At 51.4% G+C, this 20,919-nt stretch overlaps 1 protein-coding gene across 1 annotated transcript in view; it reads right to left on the bottom strand.

The window, feature by feature from the left end:
• SLC9C2 (solute carrier family 9 member C2 (putative)) overlaps nucleotides 1-20,715 on the bottom strand; it is a 48,024-nt gene extending 27,309 nt beyond the window's left edge. Inside the window, exons 1-11 of the mRNA XM_055119838.1 lie at nucleotides 20,554-20,715; nucleotides 18,556-18,766; nucleotides 17,227-17,327; nucleotides 14,703-14,831; nucleotides 10,970-11,135; nucleotides 10,115-10,231; nucleotides 9,349-9,510; nucleotides 5,798-5,897; nucleotides 3,822-3,965; nucleotides 2,256-2,424; nucleotides 1,610-1,691 (exon numbers count right to left, since the gene is read on the bottom strand). Coding sequence (XP_054975813.1) covers nucleotides 1,610-1,691; nucleotides 2,256-2,424; nucleotides 3,822-3,965; nucleotides 5,798-5,897; nucleotides 9,349-9,510; nucleotides 10,115-10,231; nucleotides 10,970-11,135; nucleotides 14,703-14,831; nucleotides 17,227-17,327; nucleotides 18,556-18,724 — 1,339 coding nt within the window. The 5' untranslated portion in view covers nucleotides 18,725-18,766; nucleotides 20,554-20,715. The remainder of the gene's footprint in view (nucleotides 1-1,609; nucleotides 1,692-2,255; nucleotides 2,425-3,821; nucleotides 3,966-5,797; nucleotides 5,898-9,348; nucleotides 9,511-10,114; nucleotides 10,232-10,969; nucleotides 11,136-14,702; nucleotides 14,832-17,226; nucleotides 17,328-18,555; nucleotides 18,767-20,553) is intronic.
• Nucleotides 20,716-20,919: the final 204 nt, after the last annotated feature.

The following is a 20,919-nucleotide window of genomic DNA, read 5'->3' as shown; positions in this document are numbered from 1 at the left end:
TCCCTATCTCTCTCCCTCTCTCCCTCCTTCTCTCTCCCTCTCTTTCCCTTTCTCTCCCTCTCTTCCTCTCTCCCCTTCTCTCCTTCCTCCTCTCTCCCCTCCTCTTTCCCTGTCTGTCTCCCTCTCTCTCCATCCTCCTCTCTCTCTCCCTCTCTCCCTCTTTCCCTCACTCTCCCTCTCTCTTCTTCTCTCTCTCCCTCTCTCTCCCTCTCTTCCTCTCTCTCTCTTCCTCTCTCTCCCTCTCTTCCTCTCTTCCTCTCTCTCCTTCTCTCTCCCTCTCTCTCTCTCCCTCTCTCCCTCCCTCTCTCTCTCTCTCCACCCTCCCTCCCTCTCTCCCTCCCTCCAGATTCCCCCAGGATCCCCAAGAGGGTCCCACTCCGTTGGACTTGGCAGTCACCGCTTTGGCCTGGGAACATGACAGTTGATTCATGTTGGGCTTTTTAGCTGCCGGGTTCCTCCCCTCAAAGAACACCGCATATACCAAATTTGGACGGGGGAGGGGTGCTGAGGCCAGAGACATGCTACTTCAAGGCATCAGTGTTGCCCAGAGTGTAGAAAATGTGTCTTCTTCAGGCTGAAGGGCAGCTGGGGGAACTGTCGAAGTCTTGGGCTCCACCCCACACCAAGACACTCAGACTGTCCTGGGAAGCGGCTCTGTATCAAGTGCTCCCTCTAATTCATTCTCTGGAGGGGGCACCCCGGGAGGTGGAGAGCAAAGCCCGAGGCCCCTGGGCGACCCTGGGAAGTGGAGCCAATCCACGGCCCAACTCAAGTCCCAGGCTCCGTTAAGAATGAGCCAACGGGAGATGAACCAAGAGCCGCGGCACGAGAAGCAGAGCCTCCGCGCCTACTGACTGTGATCCTGAGGTCTCCTAACCCATTTTGGCACCAGAGCAGATTCTTGCAGCCATCCATTTTGACTGTGAACTGAGCTAAAATATTAGAAACCCAAAACCGCGCGGCCGCTATTGCGGCCGCGCAGACTCAAAGTCTTCACTTTTACCAAGGAAGAGAAATTATTAGATGATGCTTATTCAGCAGCCCTGATTGTTGGGGAAAATTTCCAATCAACAATAGTGAGTTCTGTATGGAAATATGAAATGTACTCAATATATAGAGAGAATAATGGGAATATCATTAGCTACTTAGATGGGGGGGGGTGGGAGGGGGGTGTATTGGGGTTCTTGGTGGTGGTACGGGTGCACTGGTGAAGGGATGGTGGTTTAATCAGTATTTGACTGTGACTTAAACCTGAAAGCTTTGTATTTTTTTTCTTGTTTTCACGGTGGTTCAATAAAATATTTCTTTAAAAAAAAAAAAAAGAATGAGCCAACGGGGCTGGAGTGATAGCACAGCGGGTAGGGCGTTTGCCTTGCACGCAGCTGACCCGGGTTCGATTCCCAGCATCTCATAGGGTCCCCTGAGCACTGCCAGAAGTGATTCCTGAGTACATGAGCCAGGAGTAACCCCTGTGCATCGCCGGGTGTGACCCAAAAAAAAAATAAAAAAGAACGAGCCAATCCGAAACCACTTCCTGGACTCCCCCAGGAACGTCTCTGCACTCAGCCTCATCCTGCCCTGTTCCTGGACACCCCCCGAGCCACTTTACCTAAGGACCTGGCCGAGTAGATCGTCATGTGGGCGTTGATTCCCATCGTCAGTAACGTCACGACTTGTATGTAAAATATGAACTGCAAGACAGGACACACGCAGCATCAGCCCAGGAGTCGCTCTCCTGAGCGTGCAGGAGACCGCACCTCTCGCCGTGCAGTTCCCTCCCGCCAGGATTCTCCCTCGACCCACAGGGGCAGGGTGGGCCTTGTGGACACCACGTGAATCTGATGCACAGAAACAGGCGTCTATTTTCTTTCTTTTTTTTTCTTTTTGGGTCATACCTGGCAATGCACAGGGGTCACTCCTGGCTCTGCACTCAGGAATTACCCCTGGTGGTGCTCAGGGGACCCTATGGGATGCTGGGAATCGAACCCGGGTCGGCTGCATGCAAGGCAAACGCCCTCCCCGCTGTGCTATTGCTCCAGCCCCAACAGGCATCCATTTTCAATCTGGATTTTGTTAACGGTGGGGTGGGGAGGTGTGTGGTCTCTGGGAGAGGCCAGGACAGGGGAGAAGGACAGAACTGTCCCGGGTGAGTCCCGCTGGCAGCCAACGTCCCCTCTGGGAGCTCACTGCCAGGCAGGCACACTCCGTGTGCAGTGAACGGAACAATGCACACGGCCACGGGACCAATGGCCTACCTTTTGTGGGTTGTCGACCTTATCTTCAGACAGGTTGTAGACGTCAGGCGCCAGCAGAAGGCTGACGGCCCCTCTGGTCCCAGACCACGCGATCACAATCGCCCACCTCCAGTTATACTCGTGGCTTAGATGACCCAGGATCGGGCTCACCAGCACCACTGTGAACAGCCTGCGGAGAGAAGATCCCTCGATGGGGCTGCACTATCTCTCGTATGGCAGCAGGCGACGTGGCGGATGATCAGAGCCAGCACTGTAGCACTGTCGTCCCGTTGCTTGTCGATTTGCTCGAGCGGGCACCAGTCACGTCTCCATGGTGAGACTTGTTGTAACTGTGTTTGGCATCTCGAATACGCCACGGGGAGCTTGCCAGGCTCTGCCGTGTGGGTGGGATACTCTCGGTAGCTTGCCGGGCTCTCCCAGAGGGATGGAGGAATCGAACCCGGGTCAGCCGAGTGCAAGGCAAACACCCTACCTGCTGTGCTATCAGAGCCAGGCGGAAAAGAGAGAGAGAGAGAGAGTCTGGGGTTCATCATCTGGGCCGGCAGTGCCCAACCTTTTATGAGTAACCCGCGCCTGTTTCCTGGATCCAGACCCAGGGATGCCATCCAGTGAAAAGCTGGCAAGGTGGCACCTGTGAAGCTATTTTTTTCAAAAGGGCGTGAGGCGCCACCGCAGACACACTTTAGTACCTGTCCACCTTCACCTGGGCTTGATCATGGACTGGATCCAAAGCAAGTATTATTATCGGGACTGGAGTGATAGCACAGCGGGGAGGGCGTTTGCCTTGCACGCAGCCGACCCAGGTTCGAATCCCAGCATCCCCTGAGCACCGCCAGGAGTGATTCCTGAGTGCAGAGCCAGGAGTAACTCCTCTGCATGGCTGGGTGTGACCCAAAAAGCAAAAGCAAAAAAAAAAGTATTATTATCATTATTAGTTTATAGCCGTTCAAATAATCGAACCCTTTTCCTGCCAGACAACCAATGAAGGTGTACTTTCATTGTGGAATTCTTTATTGCCAGGTAAAACACACTTTTGCCTGTGAGGGGCCTTCCTGAATTTGGGGCTAACAGGCCCATGAGTCTGAGCTCTGTTCACCTGTGGAACCCTCCTGTTCTGTCCCCTCCTTTCCACAGATAGGATCTGGGGGAGCAAGTGGACACTGCCCCAGCCTGGCAAAAACTCTTGTCCACCTTCGAAAGAGCAGAACAGATTTCCTGGCTCATCCCACGGAGCTCTTCAACTGGACCTCAGCTTTCCAACTCCTCCTGACCCTGACCTTAACATGTCGTTCTTCACTGTATTACTGTATCACTGTCATCCTGTTGCTCATCGATTTGCTTGAGCGGGCACCAGTAACGTCTCCATGGAGAGACTTGTTGTGACTATTTTTGGCATATGGAATACGCCACGGGGAGCTTGCCAGGCTCTGCCGTGCGGGTGAGATCTTCTCAGTCGCTTGCTGGGCTCTCCGAGAGGGGCAGAGGAATTGAACCTGGGTCGGCCACATGTAAGGCAAATGCCTTTCTCGCTGTGCTATCACTCCAGCCCATGTATGTCATTCTTACCTTGCAAAATTCACTGTTGTAAATAAGATGAAGACGAACACTAGGACATAAAGTTCTATGTACGTGAATTCTCCACATCCGACTACAATGCCAAAGAAGGCGTATATCAAATGTTGGTACGCAGAGGTGAATATCACCAGGAACCTGGAGGGGGTGGAAGGAAACTGCCTTTGGGATCACGCGTTGGCCTCCTGCACTGTTTCCTTCCTCTGTCTCTGTAGCGGCTCAATCAGCACGAAAATGGGCTGCTGGAACTCTGAGGGGGTGGGGAGGCACCCACCCTCCCTGCCAGGGGCTTCTCAATGTGATTCGCACCAAAGGCCCTTGGTCCCGGAGTGGGGGGAGGGACATTGTATGTCCAAGTATGCGGCTGGGGGTGGGGGTGGCGTGTATGTGGTCTTGGCCGGGGGTGCAGGGGTTCCTCCCCTTGTTTTCCCAGTTCTTCCCCGATCAGAGCACTGCCACTCAGCGGTGTTACAAAAGAATACTGGGTGGGGGTGGGGGTGCCCTAACTCCTAGCTGTGTGTGGTCAGGGATCACTCCTGGCGATGCTTAGGAAACCGTATTCAGTGCTAGAATCAAACCAAAGTGCATGGAAGCAAACAACTAACCCCTGTGCTATCTCTCCATCCTCATTGGATCTGTGCTTGTTCTCTGGAAAGTTATTTCCAAAACTATGAGAAGTGACCTAATGGTGCCTCACATTATAAGTCACCAGCACTGTTAACCAATAAACAACTTATTTTTCAAAGTTAAAAAAAAATAATACTCAGATAAATTCGGAGCTGCTGAGCGGGAAGCGGACCCTCTGCGCCTAAGGACTTTGATTCCAGAGACCTAACACTTTCGGGCATCCAGTGCAGCTTCTAATAACAATGCACTGGGACTGCAAACTGGGCTATGCAATTTCTGGTAGAATTTTCCCTGGACTTTATACAGAAATCCAAAACCGCACGGACTTAACATCTATAATTGTCAGCTATGTGAAACGGTTCCTTTTGAACAGGTCTGACTTGGGGGGGGGAACTCCAAATAATAACAGTAAGTTTTTGTTTAAATATTGAAGGTTATTAATGTAGCAGCCACCTCTCTGGACTGTGAACTAAGCAAAAGCCCCACGCCGGCCGTTGCGGCGTGGCATACACCATACTATGAGGCGCGGGATGGGGGATGAGGGTGAAAAAAAAAAGGGGGGGAAAGGAAAAAGGAAAAAAAAGAAGAGTTATGTACTTGTAGCAGTGGGGCTCCATATCACTTCATTCCCAGCAATGGAAAACTAATTATCAAATGCTTCCTTGGTAGTAGGTCTGTCTCTCTTGGGTGGAAACTCCAACAACTATAGTGAGTTGTGTGTTAAAATATGGAATGTAATCAAGGTAAAGTGAAAATGAAGTGAAATTCATTAGTTATACAGTAGGGGGTAGGGGGTGGGGGCGGGGGGTATACTGGGGTTTTTGGTGGTGGAATATGGGCACTGGTGAAGGGATGGGTGTTTGAATATTGTATAACTGAGACATAAACCTGAGAACTTTGTAACTTTCCACATGGTGATTTAATAAAAAGTTTTAAAAAAATTAAAAAATAATACTGGGGAGGGGGCTGGAGCGATAGCACTGCAGGGAGGGTGTTTGCTTTCCACGTGACCAACCCGGGTTCAATTCCCAGCATCCCGTCGTGTCCCCGGAGCACCACCAGGAGTAATTACTGAGTGCAAAGCTAGGAGTAACCCCTGTGCATCGCCAGGTGTGACCCAAAAGGAAAAAAAAAATACTGGGGAGAAAGACTATTTCAAACTTCCCACCGCCCAATGTCAACTGTGATCAAAGAGTTGCAGATGAAAAGCACGGGGGTCTCTGAGCCACTGATGATGATTCCCGAGACCAATATAATTCATGCCTGATATCTGTTATGGAAGGGGACCCAAGTTACAGCCCACTTTTTTTGGATTTATTCCAAACACACCAGGGGTGCCTCACCTGGTGATTATTAACTCCATCTTTGGTTTAAAGCTTAAGGAATCCAGTTTCAGTCCAATTGTCATGACAGCCACCAAACCGGACATTCCCAGAAGTTCCACTGGGGAGGAGAAGAACAGAACTGCCTTCAAACAAGCACCTGGTGTACTTTATTTTTTAAGGAGTGCATTTGTAGATTTACAAATACTGTTCTGGGGGCTGGAGCGATAGCACAGCGGGGAGGGCGTTTGCCTTGCACACGGCCAACCCGGGTTCGATTCCCAGCATCCCATACGGTCCCCCAAACAGTGCCAAGAATAATTCCTGAGTGCATGAGCCAGGAGGAACCCCTGAGCATCACCGGGTGTGACTCCCCCGCCCCCCAAAAAAGAATACTATTCTGTTTTTCCTTTTTGGTTTTGGGTCACACCTGGTGATGTTCAGGAGTTCCTCCTGGCAGGCTCCAGGGCCAGTATTTCTTTGGAAAGGAACATTTAAGGTCAAATCCAAGTAGTCAGAGGTGGGCACGTGTTTCCGGGAAGGGCCTGCAAGCCACACAGTCTGATTATAAATGCTGAATTAATCAGCAGTCGTGGCCCTTGCCTGGCCTGGGACGATGATGAAGTGAGTAAGTGTCCCCGAGGGGAGATGTTGGTAACGGACACCGTGTAATGTTCACAAGCCACGAAAATCTTCTCATGAGTTTTACGGAAAACGCTTTGGCATCCCTAGGCCAAAAGAGAGTCTGCCAGGAGCTCAGGTGATGGTGCGCCAGCACTGCTGCAAGTGGAGCTAACAGGAAGTGAGCAGAGGATGCCAGGCTGCAGCCCTGGAGCAGAGCGTCCACTGAGTCAGCAGGCCCGAAAGTCTTAAGTGCCGAGGGACTAGCAGCCAACCTGACCCCACAATTCTGTGCTCAGGCCCAGGGGTGCGTGGTGGAGAAGAGCGAGGGGCATGAGCCCAGGGACAACACTGGTCCAAGCACGCAGCTGTCTCTCCATCCATGGGGTCACCTGACGACATGATGCCACGTGATCTACAGCTGGGGGAAAACTCCAGGCCTTGAAGGCTGAGGCAGGACGTTCTCGGGGACCCCACAGACCTCTGAGAGCATGTCTCCGCCCTGGCCCTCCCGGGAGTGTGCAGACACGCGATGGTGCTAAGCTGCAGCTGTGCTGAGATGCCCTGCAGAACAGCTATTAATAACACACTGAACCGGGCTGCCAGGGGAGGAGGGGGGAGGGGAGGAATCAGTGGCGGCAGAATTCGCGGTGCCTGGGAGAGCTGCTCGGATTCCTGCTCATCTCATCTCATCTCATCTCTCTCTCTCTCTCTCTCTCTCTCTCTCTCTCTCTCTCTCTCTCTCTCTCTTCTCTCTCTCTTTTAATAATGTAGGAGTGGGCTGGAGCCATAGCACAGCAGGTAGGGCATTTGCCTTGCATTCGGCCAACCCGGGTTCGATTCCTCCGTCCCTCTTGGAGAGCCCGGCAAGCTACCGAGAGGATCCCACCCGCAGGGCAGAGCCTGGCAAGCTCCCCATTGGCGTATTCGATATGCTAAACACAGTCACAACAAGTCTCACCATGGAGACGTGACTGGTGCCCGCTCGAGCAAATCAATGAGCAACGAGACGACAGTGCTACAGTGCTAACATATGAGTACTGCTATTTGTTCAACCATTGATTAAACTGATTGAACTGGGCATGAACTCTACATTATTATTATTATTTTTAATTGTATCACCAGAGCGACAGCACAGCGGGTAGGGTGTTTGCCTTGCACAAGGCCGACCCAGCTTCGATTCCTCCGTCCCTCTCGGATGACAGTGATAGTGACAGACCGTGTATCACCGTGAGATAGTTACAAAGCTTTCACGTTTGAGATTCAGCCATACAATGACAGAACACCCATCCCTCCACCAGTGCACATTTTCCACCACCCCCATCACCCTGCCTCTATGGCAGACAATTCCCGCCATACTCTCTCTACTTTTGGGCATTACGTTTTGCTCGAAATTTCCCACCACCATTCAAACCTGCCTGCCAGAGACAAATGCTAGACAATTTATTTTCCACTGCTCATTCTGAATATCCTGAGAGCTCGCACAGCTGCAATTGTAAGTGTAAATTTCTAGATTGTAAATGGTTGGGTTCCTGAGACATCTCTGTAGGGCACTCATCCATTTTGGGATTCAACTGGAGTCTCTGGGCCCTCCTCATCTCTTTAGGGCCAGTGATGGGTCAAACTGATGCCCACCCCAGCCAGCACGGTGATAACTGGCAACTGATGTTCTCTCCATGACTCTGGGGTCTCGACAGATGTGTCAGGGTGGGCGGGCCCCTGCCAGTGATGAGGGAAGCTTGGTGGGCTTACAGACCAGCACTCCTGGGCCAGGGAGCTTCAGAGCCGCTGGACATGACAGAGGGGAAGGACAGCGGGTAGAGGGATGGGGCAAATGAGGGAAGGGAAGGACAAAGCTGGTGCCCCCCAAATGCAGTCCTGTCCCTTCCCTGGGGTGCCCATTGAATGAAAGGCAGCTGAGCTGGAAAACATCCAGGGAAAATACACTTGTTGGGGCTAGAGCAATAGCACAGCAGGTAGGGCATTTGCCTTGTACACAGCCGACCCGGGTTTGATTCCCAGCATTCCATATAGTCCCCCAAGCACTGCCAGGATTGATTCCTGAGTGTATGAGCCAGAAGGAACCCCTGAGCATCGCCGGGTGTGACCCAGAAAGCAAAAAAAAGAAAAAAGAAAAAAGAACAACAGGGCAGGAGACCAACACCCAAGAATAGTAGTATATAATGCCAGGAGGTTGGCTCCATGGCTTGGAAGCTGGCCTCACATGCTGGGGGAAAGTCATCCCAGATAGAGAAGGGAACACCAAGTAATATGTGATTGGAGATACTGCGCGGGAAGGGAGATGCGTGCTGAAAGTAGACTAGAGACTGAACAGGATGACCACTCAATACCCCTATTGCAAACCACAACACCCAAAAGGAAAGAGAGATATCAAATTGGAATGCCCTGCCACAGAGGTGGGGTGGGGTGGGGGGATGGGATTGGGGGGTGGGAGGGATACTGGGTTCATTGGTGGTGGAGAATGGACACTGGTGGAGGGATGGTCTCTCAAACATTGCATGAGGGAAATGTGTGAATCTGTAACTGTACCCTCACTGTGACTCACTAATTAAAAAATAAATCACTGTCAGTCACTATCATCCCGTTACTCATCGATTTGTTCGAGCGGGCACCAGTAACATCTCTCATTCAGAGACCTATTGTTACTGTGTTTGGCATATCCAATACGCACGGGTAGCTTGCCAGGCTCTGCCTCGCGGGCTCGATACTCTCGGTAGCTTGCCAGGCTCTCCGAGAGGGGCAGAGGAATCAAACTCGGGTCGGCCATGTGAAAGGCGAATGCCCAACCACTGTGCTATCGCTCCAGCCGCTCAAACAAAAAATAAATAAATTCAAATAATTAAAAAAATAAAAAAGAAATACACTTGTCATATGTTTATCTCAGGGATGGCACCTTTTGGTGTCCTCTGGGGTCTTCTTTAGGGCCTTACCTGCATAGAAAGTCATGTACACCATGGAGAAGCAGAGAACGATGGTCGTCAGCGTGTTGCTGAAGTGGTGCATGAGGACGAACTCGATGACTTTCAGGGCCCAAACTCCACACATTATGCTGCCCAGGACGCTCAGGAAGAGAGAGATGATTACATGGGACTCTGCAGAGAGAAGGGGGTGGGTAGGCAGCGCAGCTGAGAACTCTTCCACTAGTGCCGCTGGGATCTGCCCACATACACCTGCCCTGGGCATTGTGCGCGGGGGTTCAGGCCCTCTCCCAGATGTGGGATTCCCTGATGGGAAAGAGCGGCCAGAGGCCACCGGGCGAGCGGTCACGTACATGCTCCACTTGGAGTTTGGGTTCAGGGATGGCAAAGTCAGAGGAGCCAGATGGGGGCAGTAGAGAGTGAGGGGCCACCAGAGAAACTATATCCACTCGATGCACTTGCAAACCGCATCCAGGCACTGCCCGGCCCCTCTCCACCCCCAAGCCACTCTTCCAGACCTGGTAGAGCAGGGACAAAGGGCCCCAGAAGACCCCACTGGCAGCATGTCCGTGGGCATGAGGTGAGATGCCTCTGAGGCACGTCGCCCCCGAGGTCCCAAGGCCACAGACAGCCACTCTCTCCTCGCCCCTCGGGCGGCTATTTCAGTGCGTCAGGGAGAGATGTGACAACTGTGACACATCTTCCTCTCGGTCTGAAAAGGAAATGCCCTGTATTCGAGTGACTCTAAGTGAAACCTACTAAGAACGAATGCTCTGACCTCTTAGCATCGATAAGTTAGGTATGTTGCTCCGGAAATTCCCAAATAAAATGGTGGCTAAGCCACACATGACCAATGATTCTCCTGAAATGATATCCATATGTGTCTTGGAAATACCTGTAGAAGGAAATACAAAATATAATTTAACACGGTTCACCAAAAAAAGGAGGCACTGGCCCAGGAAACACCAAGCACAGAAAGAACAAGTTGGGGGGGGTAATGAAGGTTGCCACAGCTGGGGTGGGGTTGCAGACATTCACCATCACTGTCTTCTAATTCTCCACATTGCCCCTTCTCTACCTACTTCAGAATGACATAAAAATCACTGTATCACTGTCATCCCATTGCTCATCGATTTGCTTGAGAGGGCACCAGTAACGTCTCCATGGTGAGACTTGTTTGTTGTTACTGTTTTTGGCATATTGAATACGCCACAGAGGGCTTCCCAGGCTCTGCCGTTCGGGGAGGATACTTTTGGTAGCTTGCCGGGCTCTCTGAGAGGGGCAGAGCGATATAAAAACAAAGAAAGACTTCTCTGGACCCTGTGTCAGAATGAGTAAACGTGAATCGCAAGCCTCAGAGGGAAAAAAAAAAAGTAGGGGCTGGAGTGATAGCACAACAGGGAAGGCATTTGCCTTGTCCGAGGCCAACCCAGGTTCAATTCCCAGCATCCCATATGGTCCCCTGAGCACCGCCAGGAGTGATTCCTGAGTGCATGAGCCAGGAGTAACCCCTGTGCATCGCTGGGTGTGACCCAAAAAGAAAAAAAAATTGATTCATTAAAAATATTTTTAAATAAGGCAACTACAAAAAAACAACCAAATCATATAGAATAGACTAGTAATTCTGACATACCAATATTTTTCAGCGACTTCACCGAAAGCATCGGGTCTGTAATGCTGAGCACCATGCTAAAGAGTATAGAAGACTGCGTATCCCACAGTTCTTTATTGTATTTTATCACCACAACGAAAAGGATGGTGAATGCTGTGAGGAAACTGATCAATCCAACCAACAAGACCTGTAAAACCGATTCGGAGCACAAAGTTGGTTACTTATGCCCTCGCTCTCAGATCTGGTTTACACAGCTTTCAAAAGCAATTCCTCTGAAAGATAACCTGGAAAGGTACTTTGGTTTACTTGCCTCAAAGAAACCATCCCTTCTAACAAATCTACCTTCCTGTTAAAAAATGGATTCAGGGACCAGAGCAATAGTACAGCGGATAGGGCGTTTGTCTTGCATGCAGCCGATCTGGGTTCAATCCCCAGCATTCCATATAGTTCCCTGAGCACCACCAGGAGTAACTCCTGAGTGTAGAGCCAGGAGTAACCCCTGAGTATGCTGGGTGTGACCGGAAAAAAAAAAAAAGATGGTGGGGACCGGAGCCATAGCACAGCAGGTAGGGCGTTTGCCTTGCACGCGGCCGACCCGGGTTCGATCCCCGGCATCCCATATGGTCCCCCAAGCACTGCCAGGAGCAATTCCTGAGTGCAGAGCCAGGAGTAACCCCTGAGCATCGCTGGGTGTGACCCAAAAAGCAAAAAAAAAAAAAAAAAAAAAGATGGATTCACCAATATTTCTTTTTTGGTTTGGGACCACATCCAGCTGTGCTCTGGGCTGAGTCCTGGTTCTGTGCTCAGGGATCACTCCTGGAGGTTTTGGGGGGACCGTATGGGATGCCCGGGATTGAATCCATGTCTGCCTGTGCAAGGCAAATGCCTTCCCTGCCGAACGATCACGCTTCCTCCTCGCCAGTCTTTCTGCCTCTATTTCAGCTTAAAATGTTCTCAACCTCGGAATGTTCTGAAAATGAAAAGCCAAGGGGCTGGAGCGATAGCACAGTGGGCAGGGTGTTTTCCATTCAGATTGATCCTGAGGAAACCAGGAAAAGCTTTACACAGAAGCAGGAGAGTTTGGCTTTTCTTTTCTTTTCTTTCTTTTTTTTTTTTTTTTGCTTTTTGGGTCACACCTGGTGATGTACAGGGATTACTCCTGGCTCTTCACTCAGGAATTACTCCTGGCGGTGCTCAGGGGACCAGATGGGATGCTGGGAATCGAACCCGGGTCGACCACGTGCAAGGAAAATGCCCTAGAAGACAAGCATTGCGGGACTGGAGCAATAGCACAGCAGGTAGGGCGTTTGCCTTGCACGAGACCTTCCTCAGGATCAATCTGAATGGCAGCGGCAGGGGTGAGGTGGCGGGGGTGACGCCAATGCTAAAGGCCCCTGTCAGCTCACTGCCCCTTCCCCAAGTTCCCTTAGAAGCCTTAGCTCCGGGAATGCTGGTATACAGCCCACTGGCCAAAACGCTTTCTGGGCTACCACATCCTTTGGGGCTGCTGGGAAATGTATTCTCATAGCAGACCCACGGCCCTAACAGATTAAAAAAATAAAATAGCATATTTCTGTTAGGATAAAGAAAAGGAGAGGGCAGTCATCAGAGTCTGTCCCTGAGAAACAGGGACAGGGGCCGGTGAGATGCCCTAAGGGCTGGGGTGCATGTAGAGTCTCAGCTGCCCCACGCACTGCCAGGAACACAAGGAGTAGCCTCGAGAATCAGCAGGTCTGGGCAAAGACAAACCAAAGATGCAGCGTATGAGCAAAGACCTATTTTTCCATGCAAGCCTCAAAGGCTGGTGTCTCAAGTCTGGTGCAAGGCTTTTTGCCCTTGGACCTGGGAGCAGAACACCTGATGGACACGGCCTGGCTCAATCCTCACCACTGCGTGGCCAGCCCCCCAAGTACTACCAGGTGTAGCCCCCAAAATTTAAAAAAAAATATTGCCTTCCTAACTCTTCATTTTGGGGTGCCACACCCAACAGTGCTCACGGGCTACTCTCAGCTCAGCTCATAAGACTCTCAAGGTCATGCCTGGCTCAGTGCTCAGGGGACCATGTGATGCCGGGAGCAAACCCAGGCCTCCCCCGTGCAAAGCTTGTCTTCTTCTTTTTCCTTTTTTTTTTTTTTTTTGCTTTTTGGGTCACACCCGGAGAGGCACAGGGGTTACTCCTGGCTCTGCACTCAGGAATTACCCCTGGCAGTGCTCAGGGGACCATATGGGATGCTGGGAATCGAACCTGGGTTGGTCTCGTGCAAGGCAAACGCCCTACCTGCTGTGCTATTGCTCCAGTCCCGCAATGCTTGTCTTCTAGACCTCTAAGCCATAGCTTTCGATCCCTAACAATAAATACTAAGCAAGTTTTGTTTCTTCTTCTTATTTTTTTTTTAACCAGAAATTCTCAGCCTGGAAAACCCAACACACTTATTAAAAAAAATGGAAAAAGAAAGACATCAAAACAAGGATAAGAAAATCTCAGAAGTGAAAGGATGGGAAAATTATCACAGAAAAATAGTAAGGAAAGATGTATAATGAATAATACCAAGTGAAAGTGATTTAAGGCCAAACAAAGCATTCTGTGGGATAAAAGTTAAGTAAATAACTAAGACTATAATGCTAGCAGGAACTTCAATGGCCATCTGCTTACATATAGTAAAAGTTGGCAGAATCCCGAGAGGAAATGAGAATTCCCCAATCATGAGGAAAGGCTGTTATATTAAACTTAACAATATTGGCAAAGATAGAAAAGACTGGATTTGGGGCTGCAGTGATAGCACAGCGGGTAGGGCGTTTGCCTTGCACGAGGCTGACCCGGGTTCAAATCTCAGCATCCCATATGATCCCCTGAGCACCGCCAGGGGTGATTCCTGAGTGCATGAGCCAGGAGTGACCCCTGTGCACTGCTGGGTGTGACCCAAAAAGCAAAAAAAAAAAAGAAAAGAAAAGACCGGATTTCACAATCAATAATGTAAATTACAAAACAAATTCAGTTCACTATGGTGAGCAATTAGAGAGTAAACACTCATAGAAACCAAACACAGACATTTCGAAAAGTTAATCGTCTAGGTGGCAGTGAAGAAAACTTCCGGAAATCACGAAGTTGGTAAGGCAGGGGCACTCTCTTCGATCAGAGAAGTACTGATTAAAGAGTCTCTATGGGGGACTTTTAAAATTACTTCTAAGTAACTGTTCGGTTAAAGAAGAAAGTATGATGAAATCCATGTAGGTCTGGATTGAGATCAGCAGGATGAAGCTAAGAGTAGTAACTGAAGAATAGGAAGCTGTAAATGTAGAAAAGAGAGGGGTGGGGGGAGGGAGAGAAAGAGAGAGAGAAAAAGAAAGAAAGAGAGAGAGAAAGAGAACAGAAAGGTTCATAGCAAAATGCATACCTTACTCTAACTGTCAGAGGAAATAATAGACTAAAACCAAAGAAATAAAACACTTTTTGAATGGAATAGTAAAGTAATCTGAGAAGCACAGTTAATAAAAGAAGGCTGAGGGGCTGGAGCGATAGCACAGCGGGTAGGGCGTTTGCCTTGCATGGGGCCAACCTGAGTTTGATTCCCAGCATCCCATAGGGTCCCCCGAGCACCGCCAGGAGTAATTCCTGAGTGCATGAGCCAGGAGTGTGCAACGCCAGGTGTGACCCAAGAAGTAAAGAAAATAAAATTAAATAAATAAAAATATTCCCTTTCCCTCTGCCTAGGCGCATCAGGAAGCAGTGACGGGCTCCCAACTGGGTTCTTACCTGCCACAGCACATTCCTGAGGAAGTGGAAGTCCACATCCAGAGCCGCCAGGAATATAATTAAAGGTGCAAAGTAACAGAACAGCGAGAAGCTGGGTGACAAGAGAAGGGGGTAGATCACCTGGTGCACCTACACCAGGAGAAGCAAACAGGAAGTCAGTGTCCGTCACTTGGAAGGCTGGAAATTGGGGGCCGGGGGTTTGTCCGTCCACCAGCCTATACTCTACACCCCCATTCTATCTCGCACGTCATCTCTGAGGCCGCCCACCTGACCCGGGGAGGTGTCAGAGCTCTGACAGAGTGTGGGTCCGAGGAGCTGGGAGGTCACAGGGCGCGTGAGCGTGCTCTGCCCGCACCCTGCTGTCTGGCCACGCTGCACGGCTCCCGATGGCTCCCAGCCAGCTTTGACTGCCTGCTCTTCCTTCCCCGTGTCCCGGAGGAGCCCTGCACAGGTTCCGTGGCCTCAGAGACATTTGCTGAGGGTTCCGAACCCTTTCCGTGAGTCACGCAGAGACGTGGTGCTGAAGACTAAGCCCAGGAAGGAAGCCCACAGCTCAAAGCCGGGCACAGCAGCGACGGGGGGGAACACCATCTCTCCCACCAACATGGTGGGGCTCTGTTAAATGTTTAGACTTCATTACTTTAACTTCTGGGGCCACCCCCTACAGTGTTCAGGGGCTACTCCTGGCTCTGTACTCAGGAGTGACCCCCAGCGGTGCAGTGGTGGGGGACCCTAGGCAGTACCAGGGATCGAACTGGGGTTAGACTCATGCAAGGCAAGTGCCTTAAGCCCTGTACTATCTCTCCCATCCCTACTTCACCGTTTGTGCTTTACTTCCTCCTCTGTAAAATGGGAATAAAGGACCTTGTACATGGGGTTGCTGTGAGGAAGACTGCACGAAGAAGAGCAATTAAGAAATTAATAGGGGCTGGAGCGATAGTACAACGGGGAGGGCATTTGCCTTGCAGTCGGCCAACCCAGGTTTGATCCCCGGCATCCCATAGGGTCCCCCAAGCACCACCATGAGTGATTCCTGAATGCAGAGCCAGGAGGAACCCCCCCCCCAAAACAAAACAAAACAAAGTAAGAAAAAAGTTAATAAATGAACATCGAGCACTGATACTGATGAGGGATCCTGGTGGAGAGACGGGAGCAAGGGGAAGAGCTGGTTGACACAAGAACCCAATCTATAAGTACCAGTGCTGTCTTCATTGTGGATAAAAACATACAAAAACATGGGGGCTGGAGTGATAGCACAGTGGGGAGGGCGTTGGCCTTGCACGCGGCCGACCTGGGTTCGATTCCCAGCATCCCATAGGGTCCCCTGAGAACCGCCAGGAGTAATTCCTGAGGGCAGAGCCAGGAGGAACCCCTGAGCATCGCTGGGTGTGACCCAAAAAGAAAAAAAAATACACAAACAACCCAGACGAATGGTAAGCACTAGTTATGGATCCCACTGTGGCGCTCGTGAGATACAGACTCACACAGAGCCCTGAGTCTGACCCACAGAGCCATCTCTCGGTCTTCCCGCCTGGAAGTTAGAAGGTAACCAGCCCTTCCTGTGGCTGGAATTGCATTTTTAGAACTTGGGTGTAGAGAGGCCGGAGCGGTAGCACAGCGGGGAGGGCATTTGCCTTGCACGCGGCCGACCCAGGTTCAATCCCCGGCATCCCATATGGTCCCCCGAGCACCTCCAGGAGTAATTCCTGAGTGCAAAGCCAGGAGTAACCCCTGAGCATCGCTGGGTGTGACCCAAAAAGCAAAAAAAAAAAAAAAATAGAACTTGGGTGTAGAAACCAGCGAAGTGGCATACTGTCTGACTTTGGGGTGACGCCTGGCAGTGCTCAGGGTCTATACTCGGTTCTGGGCTTGGATTCACTCCTAGTAGTGCTCAGTGAGAGATGTTGGCAGTGCTAGGGGCCCAGCTTGGCCTCCTGTGGGTAATGCCAGATGCTCAGCCCTTCAAGCAGGCTCTGGCCCAGACACCACCTAGTAACAGGAGAAGGATGCTAGAGCCAGGGTCCAGAGGCCGACGACCAAGAACCCAGCAACGATGGAAGTCTCCTCGCTTTCAAGGACAGCTTCTCTCATTCTGTTTCCACAGTATGACTTTTCATGTCACCAAGCTCAATAGCAGAAGGATTTTTTTTTTTTTCAGTCCCCGACCACATTTTAGGGCTGGAGAGATAGCACAGCGGTAGGGCATTTGCCTTGCACTCGGCTGACCCGGGTTCAGTTCCTCCACCCCTCTCGGAGAGCCCGGCAAGCTACCAAGAGTATCTCGCCCACATGGCAGAGCCTGGCAAGCTCCCCGTGGCATATTTGATATGCCAAAAACAGTCACAACGAGTCTCACCATGGAGACGTTACTGGTGCCCGCTCGAGCAAATCAATGAGCAATGGGATGACAGTGCTACAGATCACATTTGAAAAAAAAAAATCCCTGCACGCAGGGCTGGGGGTGGGGGCTGTGAAGACACTTTTTTTTCCCCTGGAATTCTCACATTTCTCGAAGAAACATTACCTCAATCACATTTTGTGCCAGCTGCCCTATGGCCAGTCCCGCCAGAGAGAGCAGACACAGGACTAGGACTTCCGAGTTCCTTAAGTATGCCTTCAGAAACCCTAAAACAAACGCACGCGTCTGAGAACGCAGTTTCAGAAGTTCGTATTCTCTCTAGGTATTTTCATCTCAGAGTCTCAAGAGTCTCTTGTCCGCATGCCTGGCTGTCTTCCCCGGGGCCCCTCGGAGGGGATGGGCTCCAGCTTCTCTCCCCAACCCGAGCAGAGCTCCCGGCGGCCGAAGACCACCGGAACCTAGCCACAGCCATACCTGAGGCCCCTCTCCACACGTTCGGACGGGCCTCACGCATGAAGGTACCGGCAGAGGAACCCAGGTGTGTGTAATCCCATCAACGGTCAGCACCCAGAGACTTAAAAGCGAGCTCTCAGAAGCGATGTCTTTAGCCTACTTCTCCCTCTGGGAGAAACTGGCAGTCTTCTGAGAGTTTCCTGCCCACATGGGACAGCCTTGCAAGCTTCCCATGGTGTATTCATATGCTAAATCCAGTAACAAGCTGGATCTCATTCCCCTGACCCTGAAAGAGTCTCCAGTGTGACATTGTTGGGAGGGCCAATTCGAGAGAGACCTAAGATCTCAGGGAAAGGACGAATGGAGAGGTTACTGAGCCCGCTTGAGAAATCAACGATTAACAGGGATTTCGTGATTTTCATCTCAACTTCCCATCGAAAAATATTTTTGAAAGGAGGGGCCAGAGGGATAGCACAGCAAGGAGGGCATTTGCCTTGCACACGGCCGAGCTGGGTTCGATCCCCGGCATCCCATAGGATCCCCCAAGCACCGCCAGGAGTGATTCTGGAGTTCAGAGCCAGGAGGAACCCCTGAGCATCTCGGGGTGTGACCCAAAAAAGAAAAATAAATTTCAAAAGGGACTAGAAATTTCTCTCAGAGGCTTGCATGGAGCTGTGATGTGTGCAGCTCTTCTGGAATGTTCCTTTACCTGCATGGGTCACCTTTACGGACTCCGGAGAGACCCGTACTCATGAAGCTTCTCCAGGCTCTGGGCTTGGGTGGCGGCCCTTGCCTTCTCCCTTTGGCCTCACCCCAGAGATTTGGGTCCATGTAGACCTGGTGCGCCCCCCCCACCCCTGCTGGGGCAGCCCAGCCCCCCACACGGGAGTCATGGGCACCTGGCAAACCCTCGCCATGGTCTTCTTCTATACCTTATCCTGCTGGCCAAGGGACATGCCAGTCTCTCTGGCCTGTCACTGTGACCGCGCCCAACACAGGCAAAGGTGCGGAGGACAGGTGGGTGAGACGCCCAGCACCTACCTCCCACAGCCAGGATGGCAAAGATCAGCACGGGGAAGTAGGCGGTGTCCACCATGTAGTCGGCCCCCTGCCCACACAGCATGTCCGGTGTGTGGCCCTCTTTCGGTGCCCAGAAGTTGGGGGTAGGCGTGGTCGTCACTACCAAAGCTGGGGAACCTGAGGAATTCATGTGCGAGGGGTGAGGCCACGTTCACAACTCGGGACTAACCTGCTGGAGTAAACAAGGAAGGAAGATGAGCCCCAGGCGTCCACGGTCTCCCGGAGAGGGGGACGCTCCGGAGTGACCACTCTCCTCCTGGGCCCTGCCTTCCTCGTAGCACTGGCAAGGGCCGGGTCTGACTGCACGGTCGGTGTAGACAGCGGGGGGGGCTCCCTGGCCCCTGACCCCCTTGACGATAACAGAGCACGCTTTCTGGAATTTTCTTTCACCACTGCCACCCCACCCCCAGTCTCTTCCTCTCTGGGGCCCCTTAAGACCTAGGATGGCAGATGGGAAATGAGGTCAGAATTGAGTCAGGCCAGGAGGGCTGGGGTTGGGGCGTGGGAAGAGACCTAGCTGGGGTCTGGAGTTCCAGAAGGCGCCCACTTCCTGCGCACCGGGGCCCGTGGCTGGCCACGTGAATCAGCAGCACCCGTGAATCAGCAGCACCCATGGACCGCTGGGCCTGAGACAGACTCATTCCATCTCCACCCAAAGATTCCCGTTTTTTGTTTTTAGGCCACACCCAGAAATGCTCAGGAATTCCTCCTGGCGGTGCTCAGGGGACCATATAGGATGCTGGGGATCGAACCCGGGTCGGCCATGTGCAAGGCAAATGCCCTCCCCGCTGTGCTATTGCACCAGCCCATCCCTAGGCGTTTCAACCCGTCTCTGGCCTCCTTATTGGCCCCTGTGATGCTCCACGAGCCACGGGGTCAGGAGTCAGGCAGAGGGGGGCCCAGAAATGAGTCAAGTCACATCTCCCCATCACTTGACCTGCACCTCCAGGAGGCCGTTAGGGCAACCCCCACTGTCCCCGCCTGTGGCTCCAGTGACACTCAAACCCAGTTCTCCTCCAAACCAGCAAGACCTTCCGTGGCAGGCCGGCTCTGAGCTCTCAACAATGCCTGAGCAGAATACCCGGGCTGGTTGCAGGAAACCTGGTCTGACTGCCAGGGGCTGTGGTGCCAACTGCTCTCACCCAGAGCCACTTCCCTGCCTACTTCCTATTGGTTTACTGCCAACTGACTTTTGTTCTGATTGGCTACAGGTGTGCTCCCGGCTTCCAATCCAGAAGCAGCAACTTAGTTCCAGGAAGCCGTGCCTTTCTTGATGCTCAAACTGAGTGTCCACTCACAACTGTTTTTAACTGATTTTCTCTGCCTGCCATAATAACCGAAACAAATGGTCATTGGCCAAGTGGACAAAGGGGCTCCCCACGTTTCTCATATATTCACTTTCTTCCTTCCACCTAGCTTTTTTTTTTTTTTTTTTTGCTTTTTGGGTCACACCCAGCGATGCTCAGGGGTCACTCCTGGCTCTGCACTCAGGAATTACCCCTGGCAGTGCTCAGGGGACCGTATGGGATGCTGGGAATCGAACCCGGGTCGGCCGCGTGCAAGGCAAACGCCCTACCCGCTGTGCTATCACTCCAGCCCCCCACCTAACTTTTAACACTCTGCTCCACATAGCTGTAGCGCTGTCATCCCATTGATTTGCTTGAGCGGGCACCAGCAGCGTCTCCATTGTGAGACTTGTTGTGACTGTTTTTGGCATATCGAATATGCCATGGAGAGCTTGCCAGGCTCTGCCATGCGGGCGGGATACTCTTGGTAGCTTGCCGGACTCTCCAAGAGGGACAGAGGAATCGAACCCAGGTCAGCCTCGTGCAAGGCAAACGCCCTACCCGCTGTGCTATGACTCCAGTCCCGTGCTCCATACTCTTGTCTTCTTCTACCCTTCCCCCACTTTGCAAAGTAAATTTCTCACCCCCATTTTCCACCTTACCTTCTACTTACCAGTGGCTTTGGATCCTTAACTTGGAGACTCAGATTCAATTGTTTTTACACAGGACACCGCACCTTCAATTCTGTGATGCCTAAATAAGGTTTGCCTCAAATCTCACGACTGCAAACAAACACAGCATAAGTTTTTAAAAAATGGACATTCATCAATTTTTATAGTTTTATTGCAAGATTACACCATGAGTGGAATTTCTCTCATGCCCAGTCACGCCCAAGCTAATCCTCTTCTCCAGGGTTATTCTCTAACTGGCTGTCATTTTTGATGCACTTTAGCTAAGAAGCAAACATTTCCTTCTTCATCTCAACACGTTAGAAGGCAGGTGACTGTTAAACTCTCTAGAAATATCCTTCTCGGTACCC

Source organism: Sorex araneus, chromosome X (assembly GCF_027595985.1).
Source record: "Sorex araneus isolate mSorAra2 chromosome X, mSorAra2.pri, whole genome shotgun sequence".
NCBI classification, from domain to species: domain Eukaryota; kingdom Metazoa; phylum Chordata; class Mammalia; order Eulipotyphla; family Soricidae; genus Sorex; species Sorex araneus.
This window is presented reverse-complemented; position numbering and strand designations above follow the sequence as displayed.